Below are 11,562 nucleotides of genomic sequence, written 5' to 3'. Positions count from 1 at the left end.
TTAAATATAGATTATTTATATTATTAAAATATTAGTTTGACAAAACCTAACTCCACCATAGTGGTCCGGTGGAGACAAAAAAGTTACGAGTTCCATTTCCACCATAATCATTTGAAATTATAACAAAGGATCATGACGGTAATTTTCATATTAGTTCTTCATAATTAAAAAAAATAAAAATAAAACATCCTTTAGTGAATTTGTTTTTATTTATTTGTGTCTCATCATGTTCTTTCTATTAATTAGGTATCCATCCAACAAGTAAGATCTATCTAAAGAGGTCCATCAACCAGCCTTAGATAGATTCCAAGGTGGATCATATTTTGAGAACTCTTTGGAGTAGTTGATGCACTGTTTTTCTTTTAATGGCTCATATTAGGGCATCATTCCACTAAAGTGTGGGTGGTAGTTTTACCCCTTGGAAGTCATATTTTCTCATGTGGGGTTTCAATGTTTGTTCTTTTATTTTCAAATGCAAAGAGTATTCATTAAGCCCATTTAAAGATGTTTTTTGAGCTGAAATTTGAATAGGAGTTTGGACGAGAAAAACGTCTATAAAAACTTTTGAGAAAATATCTTTTTGTCAAGTATTTCATTCGATATTGATTTAGATAAATAATATTCAACAAAATAACATAACTAGACATATATTTATAATTTTTTTATCGTACAAACGCATACTTAAACTATATATAACTTTGTAAAGTTTTTGTAGTTAGTAAATTATAAATTGTTTAATTTAATTTATAACACATAACAATAAAAGTTGTTAATATTTGCAGAAATTTAAATTTGATAAACATGATATAAACTAAATCTTCCAAAACCAATATATAAAAATATAACATTTTAAAGGCCAAAAGATGCAAATAAGAACCATAAGTATAGTAAATACTTGAACTTGTTCAAAATGTGACTTATTTTTTTTAATGCTCAAATTTATTAATAATGCTTAGGTTTAAAAAAAAAACTTTCCAATAAATAGTCAACGATATTTAAATGCATAGTATTAAGTCACTAGATATGATTAGGGTTTTAAATAGACATTGACCGGTTAATTAGAAGACTAAACGCATAATTAGTTTAGTTAATTATAATTCATAAATAATTATTTAGGTCATTGAAGTTTGTGCTAGTCTTCTTAAAAAAATTAATTATAATAACAAAACAAATTATTTTATTTTATTAAATATTTAAGTTAGTTGAACAAAATTTAATCAAATAATCATGTTAAAGTCAAATTGATATTATATATATTTAATTAAATAAAATCAAGTAAAAAAAACACTAATATATTACTAATCCAAACAATTTTTTTTTTATTAAACAAAGGCATCAAACTGATATAAAATGACTTTAAATCACAATATTAATTAATAAATTTGTATTATGGTTTTGATAGGTTATTTGAATAAAAATTAAATCAACACTAATTAATCGTTTTTATATCAAACCTTCCCTATAACAACGGACAAATAAAATATTTTTCATTTCTGATTGATTAATATAAGTTCAAATCGATTTAAATTCTAAATTTATACATGGTTTTTTGCCATTTTTTCTATATAAATTCTAATAAATTTAATAAAAGTTAAATATTTTGTAAACAAAATCAAATCCCTTTCATTAACAAATCTCTTGAGAGTTGGGGTCTACCTGATTATATTTTAAAAAGCAAAAAAATATAAATAAAAAAGCATAAAGTCAAATTTCTAAGTCCAACGGTACATTTTATTCAAATTTTGATATATATATAATTTAAAATATCTATTTTTTCAAATTAAAGGAGAATTTTATGAATCTACTTTATAGATGAGTATTAATTATCTTTTGTAATCTTCTTATGAAAATCTTAATAATTAAAGTTTCAAATTAACCATTTTCTTACCGTTTAATCAAAATATGTTATTATTTTGAAATCATGGTTAGTCAAAACTTTCCTCCTCAAAAAGGTAAAATCAATTAATTTAATTTATATATATATATATATATATCTATATTTAACTAAAATTATTAATTAAATTATTAAAATACCTTATAATTATTTTTATTATAAATTTAGAAACATTATATTGATTTTCAAATAATCCGTTCATCTGCCTTTTTAGTTGCTCAGCTCTCTCTCTTCTCTCTCTCTCTATACAGGCGCGACGTTTCATTTTCAAATAATCCGTTCATCTTCAATTTTAATTAGGGTTTCATGTAATCCTAGTTTCAATTTCATTGGATTTTGCTGAAGATTTTGAAGTTTATCGTTTTCATTTGATGAACTTCTAGTTTATTCTGCTGTATTGCTCATTCGTGTGACATTTCTACTTCTCCGGTTCTTAATTTGGCAGTCTGTGAGGGAAGGAATTCGTTTTTGCTGGATAAGAGATGACGGGAGACGTAAAATGTAACAAATATATCGAGATTTTCATGTGGCTGATTGCAGCTGTTTGTTTACTTTGTAATTCGCATGGTCTAACTGATCCTCGTGATGGTAATTAATGATTCATTTCTCTCTTGAAACATAGTGAATGGTGATTTCTTTAGCTTGGTGTTTATAGAACTAATCGTGATCTTATTGTTGTTAGTTTCTGCAATTAATGATCTATATACTGCTTTGGGTCAACCACCTCTTACCCGATGGGTGTCGCTTGGAGGTGATCCATGTATTGAAGCTTGGCAAGGCGTGCAATGTGTAAATTCCAACATCACTGGAATGTATGTCATGCAATTTTTGTATCTGTTGTTCGGTTATCTTTGGTTAATTGACTAATCTGATGATTTTGATCTTAACAATTTTGTCATTTGTAGACTTCTAAGTGGTTTGAATCTGGGAGGTGAATTGGGTGAAAGCTTGCAGAAATTTGCTTCTATTATACAGATGTATGTTTTTGTTCTTTTCTTTTGATTAAATGTTTGATAACCTTTCTAGAACTCAAATGATTTGGTTTAAGCAGAGACTTGAGCAATAATCATATTGGTGGTAGCATTCCATTCAATTTTCCCATCACTATCAGGACTTTGTATGTCTTCTTTCCTTTTGAAGTTTTTGAATCACATTTGAATTGCTTGCTTATATTTGATGCTCATTCTTATTACCCTTTTGATGATGTTTATAGATTTCTTTCTGGCAATCAATTGACTGGCAACATCCCAAATACTATATCTTTACTTGGTCAATTAACAGACTTGTAAGATCTATAATAAGCTGTGTTTCATACTTTGATTTTCATTTTCTTGTTTTAACAATATTGTTTATTCTCCTTAGATCGTTTACCATGAACCAATTAACTGGGGAAATCCCAGATTCATTTCAACAGCTCAGAAGTTTGATAAACCTGTAAGTGTCTATTGTAAATTTCTTATGTTTAATTCAATTCGATAATTGAACATTCTCCATGTTATGTAGGGATCTTTCTGGTAATAATCTCACCGGTCAGCTCCCTCCATCGTTGGCTAACTTATCGGCTCTTGCCATATTGTAAGTTCTTGGTTTCTTTCATTTCAATGTTGACTGTCATTTGGTATATTTTTTATTAACCAAAAGTTCTTCTATATGTTCTCTATGGTTTGTAGGCATTTACAGAACAATCAACTCATTGGAAAACTTGATGTGTTGCAAGACCTTCCTCTCATTGACCTGTAAATCTTTTTTCTGATCCTTGAAGTTTTTTTTTTGTTTGTTTTCGCATGAAGTCACTTATTGTTTCTCGTTTAGGAATGTGGAGAATAACCTGTTTTATGGTCCAATACCCCCTAAGTTACTCAATATATCAAATTTCAGGTAAAAAAATAGCAGATTTCGAATCATTTCTTGCTTCTTTAGTACTGTTAGATGATAATAACACATCTTGAAACTGCAGGAGAGGAGGAAACCCGTTCAACACAACTATTATACCACTGCCTCCAAGCTTTCCGCCTTCAATATCTCCTTCAGGAGCTCCAGCTCCTACTAATACAGTCCCAACAGAAAGACCAAAGATTTTGTCAAACAAAAGATTCATGTGGCTGGTTATCGGAGGGATCCTAGCATTTGTAGTATTTTCATCAGGATTGTGTCTGTTTATATGTAGATACGTGAGACAAAGACAATTAGCTGATAAATTGGGCAAGTTGAGTGATTCTAGTGTGTTCACTGATTATGGACAGAGTCCTAAAGAAAACAGATATCTGAGAATGGCTTCCATCTCAATGAGAAAGGAGGAGGAGGTGAAGGACAATCATTCAATTATAGATTTTCCTCCACCAGCCCTTTTATTACAGGTGAAGCAGAATCCAGACTTGTCCAGTACTAAAAATAAAGCAACGACGAAAACTCTCGATTCCACGAGGACCTTCACGATTGCATCACTTCAGCAATACACTGACAGCTTTTCTCAAGAGAATTTTCTTGGTCAGGGTTTGATTGGCTCTGTATATAGAGCTCAACTTTCCACACTAGAGGTAAAAGATTCTGCTGTTGCAAATGCTTCAAATTACTCTGTTTTTCATTTGGCCTTTTATATTCATTGATAATTATTACAACTTCTTATCTGAAAATCTTGTAGCTTCTAGCAGTCAAGAAACTGGATACCAGAATTTGCAGGCCATTAAGTGATGAAAATTTCCTCGAGCTCGTCTCTGTTGGTTCTAAGCTTCGACATGAGAATTTAGCTGAGCTGGTTGGATATTGTTTGGAGCATGGACAGCAGTTACTTGTGTATAAATACTACCAAAATGGAACCCTTCATGAAGCATTGCATTCAGACGAATGCATTGGTAAGAAACTGTCGTGGAATACTCGAATCCGCTTGGCTCTAGGTGCTGCACGAGCCTTAGAGTAAGTCATACCGACACATTTCATTTTTCTTAAGGGATAAAACCATTTCATTGATCCATAATTTTTTACAAACAATTCAGTACAAACCATTTTAATTTAATTTTGGTTATGGAAAAGGTATCTGCATGAAGTTTGTGAACAGCCAATTGTGCATGGGAACTTCAAGTCTTCCAATATTCTCCTTGATGATGATATGACAGTGCGCGTTTCAGATTGTGGTTTGGCTCCTGTTTCTCCGGATGAGTACCTAAAACTGGTAATACCTCATGTTGGAATAATATCTTACAGCATTTTGTTTATCATGAAAGCAAACATTTATTAAGTATTGGATTGAATTTGACAGTTAATGAACGACGGTTATGGTGCACCTGAAGTGGAGTTGGGAGTTTATAATTGCAAGAGCGACGTGTACAGCTTTGGGATCATACTGTTGGAGCTTCTTACTGGTCGAAAATCTTGCGATAGGTATGCAATGCAAAACTTGTAAACTAAATTCTTAACTAGATTGACATTACATTTTTTGAAAAAATATTATCTTTGTGTAGATCAAGGCCAAGAGGGGAACACTTTTTGGTGAGATGGGTAATTCCTCAGCTTCATGATATTGATGCATTATCGGAAATGGTTGATCCTTCCTTAAATGGAGTTTACCCAACAAAATCATTATCGCGTTTTGCAGACATTATCTCCTTGTGTGTTCAGGTATGCATGACTCTATACACATTCATTATCACAATTTTTCGAGATTTTTTTTGTAGAGCAACTAATAATTTTCATTGTTTTTGTTATTTATTAAAGCCTGAGCCGGAATTCAGACCACTAATGTCGGAGATCGTCGTGAACCTCTTACATATGCTATAGCTGAATCGAATCCAGAAGTCGCGAAGCTGGTGAACTCTGTAATGTGAATTTCATAGCAAAATATACAATAAACAAAAAAACAATTGATATATTAAAAATCTCTATTTTTCTTTCTGTCCATAATTTATAATTGATTTGATTTTTTTTTTTTTTCCAATTTCAGTGTTCTAGAGTTGTTTTATATAGAAATTTGATTATGATGTCAGAATTTTCATTTATACCATTGAGTTTACTGTTTTATAATGAATTGTTTTATTTTCTTTATTTTCATGTTCACCCTCACTACCCACGATTCAATCCAAACTAAAAATCATTAGAAAATTAGTTTAAAATTGTTATTTCTATAGAATTTAGTACTTAGATTTTGTTTTAATAATTTTTTTGTTTTTTTTTTAATTCTTATTAAATCAATTGAGAGTTACATATTAAAAAATAATTAATAAATAATACAAAATAAAATGTACAAAAATTCATATAAACAAATGATAATATAGATATTAAATATAACTAGTAGGATACCCTAAGTTGTACAGGAAATTAAAATGTTCTTACATAATTATCAAGTTATTTTTTTTTCTCTCTAAAATAAAGTTGCAGAGAGGTTGAAAAAACATTTTTTTTTGGTCCTTAGATGACTTTTTTAGCACTTGTGTTTCATATTTTTTTAAGTTATTTAGATTTGAGTTGATGTTATATTTTGTTTGATGTGACATCTTATTTAGTCGGATCAAGTTTTTTATTTAGAAATTTTTTTATCCGAATAATTCTCATAATCTTCGATGGATAGCTTACTGTTATATCATCGAAGTTTTTATAAAATATTTAATTTAGTAAAAGAGAATATATTTATATGAAGAAAAAATATAATATATATATAATTAGAAGAAAACATAAAAAAAAGAAATTAGTTATTAGTAATTGTTTTTTTATATAGGTAAATTGTATAAAATATTTATAAATATATATATATATATATATATTATATATATATGGAGAAAAATTATGAAACAAATTTGTATGAATCAAATATTTTTTTATACATATAAACATGAATTTGTAATATTATTTATTTATTTTTATAATTTTATTTTTTTAATATTAGATAATGATTTTTTTAATGTAAATTTAGTGGTGTTTTTTTAAAATTAATAATCATATAAATTATATATTCATATATATATATATATATATAAATTATATATATAAATAGTGGGAAAATTTTGTGTGAGGAAAAATATATTTATATAAAATTAATTATGAAAGATAGGAAATACAACTAATTCTATTATTATTTAAACTATTAAAAATAAAATTAAAAATTTTAAGTTAAAATAGATTATTCAATATGAAATATTTTATAATTTTAAAAGACCATATATAAAAATTGAAAGACAATAGTTTAAGATATCATATATTATCGAAAAAATAAGACAGGTTGAATTATATATTAATAAAAAACAACTTTCATCAAACGAAATTAGAGAATGTAAAATAAAAAAAGAGAAACTAAATCTTCTGTCCTTCTCGTCCCACTAAATTGTCATTCAAGCGAGTATCTCCAAATTTGTTTGTATTTTTAACAATCTAATTAAGACAATAAAATATTAAACAATAATAAAAAACAATTTATTTAATAAAAAAATTAAAAAAATACATCTTCAACAACTTTGTCTGAAGTTGATGTTTTTTCTAATAAAATTTAATTTAATATATAAACATGTTTTAAAAATCTAAATAAGACATTAAAATAGATAAAAAAAAAAAACAATTTATTTGAACTCACAAAATTAAAAAAATACAACCTAGTATATATATATATATATATATATATATATATATATATATATATATATATATATATTTCCATTAAACAAAGGACCAAAATAAGAAAAAAAAAGAAGTTTCTTATACAGAAATTTACCCCCAAAAAATTCACTAGTTGTTTTAGTTGAAATTTCATTCGGTATATAAGTTGTAGTTCTTAATTCCTCTCTCCAAATAAATTTTATATGGAGATAAATGTCCTAAACGTTTGTTTTTAAATAAATAATTTTTGAAATTGTTCCTTATTTCTTTATCTTTAATTTGAATTATCATTGTCCACATCAATATTTCTTTCACCATCAATTAACTTTTAACAACCAACTCAACCATACATCAACACACTTACTTTATATAGCACCTAGGTTATCATCAAATGTGTCTAAGTACTGAAATTAAATTACTCTTAGAACAAATAACAAATTGTAATATGTATTCTTTTATGTACCATTTTCTTTTAGGTGCAACATATGCAATTCCAACAATTTCATTACTTTATTATCTTTTAAGATATTTGCTAAATAATGAACACTATATATGTTATTTTTGTTTCAATCTTTTATTTTCTTATACACAATATGATGTGAGTTTATTTAGAGACTAAGTCTCTTTTTCATAACTGTAATCCACATCAAATTATCTTAAGTGTGGATAAGAAAATCCAAATTAGATGCATGAGAATACATTAGTGCATCTATGACTTTAATGCATTTAATTTTGAAACAAAATAAAACATATATTATGATGTATTTCTTATGATATCTTTATTCTAATAATCCCTAAAAATAAATTTTTTTAGATACACTTTAAAACTTTATCATACAAAATTAACTTAAGATGTTGACAAGAAAAACCGTATAAGTAGAAGTGTTAACTTAATTAAATAACAAAATAAATGAACAACCATACTCACAAAAAATTAATAATCACATAAATTCAAAATAATAGTACGTCTCATCATAAGATACAAAACTCTGCATTAATATTTAGTCTTTGTACATTAAATATTAACTTGGAAACGATACTCTTTTGTAGTAATCAATACTAACAATATGTTCTGTCCAATAATTAGTTATCTTTGGATAGTCCAATTATTCACATGACACACCGAATAATTGTTACATATTTATTAACACATGTGCATAATATTATTCTAACAAATTATTTATCTTCCTTTGGTCCGATTAAATAACTGCATGGACTACATACACACTAACGTATTAATTTATAAAAAAACATCTTAACCTACACAAGAGCCTACTTTGGTAGGATTTTGCTTCAATTAATTGATTTAATAAATTAACAACTTATGTATATAATTTAAGTGTAACTCCCAATTATTAAACTTTCTTTTGTCCAATTAATAACTGCATAGTTACAAACACAACCGTCTTAATCTTATAAAACAAATATGTTTTATAAATTAATAATTTGTACATTATTTAAATTTGTAACCTGATCAATTAATTATTAACCTTCCTTTAGGCCGATTAACAACTGCATAATTATAAATTTAGGTGGACCTAAAATTATACCAAATTTTAAATATGTTATTAATACTAAAATTCAAATATTGTTTTATATATCAAAATTATATAAATTCCATATGTGTATGACACAAATGATTATTTTTACTAATCACCCACCTATTCCTTAATATTAATCAACACAATATAAATATAAATATAAATATATATATATATATATCCTAGAAGTTTATAATTTATCCAAATATAATAATAATAAATAATTAATTATATACTAAGAATTACGCTCAAATTCTAAATTTATAAATTTATCAATTATTCTAATTATATAGTTATTGATATTCTTTAATTATAAATTATAAATTATTAATAATAATAAAAATAATGAATTTTTTTTTCTTTATTTTCCTTCTATTTATTCTTCTATTTATTCTTGACTATTTCTTAATAATTTTTTATTTAATTCCTTTCATATATATATATATATATATATATATATATATATATATATATATATATATATATATATATATATATATATATATATATATATTATTTCCTTACCATTATCTTTAATTCCTTTTATAACATATATATTAATTATTATAAATAATTAATATCTTAATTAAATTATAAAAAACTCACTATCTTAATACATATATAATAATATATTTAATTAATACTTACAATTATTATAAATTCTTAAATTTATAAATAATTATGAATATATATAACTCCACGTACAATAAATAAATAAATATATATATATATATATATATATATTAATTAATATATCCTTAATTATATAACTAATAATAATTAAAAAAAGAGATATATTAATTTGATCAATTCTTAAAAACTAATGTTTCAAACTTCTTTACCATAAGTTTATGTAATTAATTACATATCCATAGAGAATTTAATCACAATTCTTTAAACACAAAACTGTTTATCTTCTTGATGTATTTTGTTCCTTGTTTTCGATTTTACAATGAATCTTTCATTATTTAATTCATTTACATTCTTTCAAGATTTTATAGATTAAATTTTAATTATTTGAATAAAATTCTATCATAGATTTCTTTTGAATTAGATCAAAAACATATAAAAAAATGTCTGTTTTTATTCTTAAAATTCTTATAAACCTAAATCTCAATAGATAGACATATAGAGAACTCTAATACCACTTGTTAAAAGTATTAGTCTAAATCCTTATTCCTTAAGTCTATATTTTTAATACTTTATGTCGATAAATTAAGACAAACATAAGTTACAGAAACATACCTAAATCTGATATGAAGAACAATTCATTACGTTGTTCTTCGTTATTCTTCGGATCTTCTCTCGATCTTGGATCTTCTTAGTCTAGATATGAACATAGATATCTGATGTGGGTGAGATTTAAGTCTTCCAATCCTATCTATATGGGTTAGGGACTTAGCCCAACGAAATAATAAATGATATTTATGTTACTACACAAATATATCCCCATATTTATTATAAATATCTAAATAAGCCCATAACCTTTATACTTTAATAGATTATTTTAATTGGACTTTAATCCTTATTATGATAACAACTAATATACCATTATTAAATAATATATGTACCTAAATAATATATTCCAACAGACCGATTTATTTGAAATCGGTCAATTCTTATCTCAGTTGTTTTTCGACCTAACAAGAAACGTAAAAAAGTGAATTGATCACATTAACTTAAATTATTTACCTAAAAGTCTAGCTTATCCCATTACCTATGTTGATTGAATTATGTCGAGCAAGTTGCAATTATTGATGGACTTTTTCAAGAATTCAACCTACTCAAGCCTCGATCGATCTTGGTCGCTATAAAAGTGACCTTCATGTAGAGACGAAGGATAAGAACCCAACCATAAGTCATCAATCAATATCTTTTAACATCCGCCATTAAAATCTGTAATTTGTTTTTTAGTTTTAGAAAAATTTGTACAGAGATTCTAAACTAAATTCTGGTTCATTCTAAAGCTTTAACAAGAGTTCATGAGTGTTCTCCAACTCACTGTATCATTCTCTATTATTTTCGACATCAATCATATGTATGACATTTATTTAATATTTTAAAATTTAAAACGTCAAATCTAAATATATATATATCTAAAATTTAGAAAAATAATTGGATAAATAAATAGTAAAATTCTAATTTTCTAAATAGCATTTTTTTTTGAATTAGAAACTATTCTTTAAAATTAATCTTAAAATAAACAAATTTTTAATAGAGGAGTGATAAGGAGAGAGAATGAAGAAGATAATAATATCACGTTATTCACTCTTCTAAATTCTTTCTCCCTATAATTTTTTAAATTAAAATTTCTTTTATCAAATTCACTGAGTTATTTATTGATTTAAAATTTAAAAAATAGAGTAAGTAATAAAATTTGATTACTAAAATTCATAATTTTAAAGATTAAAAAATGTAGGTTGAACTAAAATTTGATTATTGAAATGGTCAGATTTAGGGAATATAACCCTAAATATTCCCTAAATCCGGTTATTTGTTTTACTAATACTTTTCGTCGTCATTTTAACCCGGTCAACTAGTGAATGC

At 25.6% G+C, this 11,562-nt stretch overlaps 1 protein-coding gene across 1 annotated transcript; it reads left to right on the top strand.

The window, feature by feature from the left end:
- The first annotated feature begins 2,175 nt into the window (after positions 1 to 2,175).
- On the top strand, positions 2,176 to 5,930 carry LOC124935843 (protein STRUBBELIG-RECEPTOR FAMILY 3-like). The gene is made up of 16 exons (XM_047476276.1): positions 2,176 to 2,202; positions 2,340 to 2,482; positions 2,577 to 2,706; positions 2,800 to 2,871; positions 2,946 to 3,011; positions 3,108 to 3,179; positions 3,257 to 3,328; positions 3,398 to 3,469; positions 3,565 to 3,630; positions 3,707 to 3,772; positions 3,852 to 4,431; positions 4,536 to 4,807; positions 4,925 to 5,063; positions 5,151 to 5,272; positions 5,353 to 5,509; positions 5,606 to 5,930. Exons 2-16 carry the CDS (start codon positions 2,377 to 2,379, stop codon positions 5,666 to 5,668), a joined length of 2,055 nt encoding a protein of 684 aa, XP_047332232.1. The 5' UTR covers positions 2,176 to 2,202; positions 2,340 to 2,376; the 3' UTR covers positions 5,669 to 5,930.
- The last annotated feature ends 5,632 nt before the right edge of the window (positions 5,931 to 11,562 follow it).

The sequence above is a fragment of the Impatiens glandulifera genome, chromosome 4 (assembly GCF_907164915.1).
Source record: "Impatiens glandulifera chromosome 4, dImpGla2.1, whole genome shotgun sequence".
In the NCBI taxonomy this organism is placed as follows: Eukaryota; Viridiplantae; Streptophyta; class Magnoliopsida; order Ericales; family Balsaminaceae; genus Impatiens; species Impatiens glandulifera.
The sequence above is the reverse complement of the archived record's forward strand: the minus strand, read 5'-3'. Positions and strand labels throughout refer to the sequence as shown.

What these genes read in the sequence shown, in the direction of transcription:
- LOC124935843 (XM_047476276.1), top strand. Translation starts at nt 2,377, where the DNA reads ATGACGGGAGACGTAAAATGTAACAAATATATCGAGATTTTCATGTGG. An exon ending in CCCATCACTATCAGGACTTT is followed by an intron (nt 3,012 to 3,107) that starts GTATGTCTTCTT and finishes TGATGTTTATAG; the next exon opens with ATTTCTTTCTGGCAATCAAT. An exon ending in CGGATGAGTACCTAAAACTG is followed by an intron (nt 5,064 to 5,150) that starts GTAATACCTCAT and finishes TGAATTTGACAG; the next exon opens with TTAATGAACGACGGTTATGG.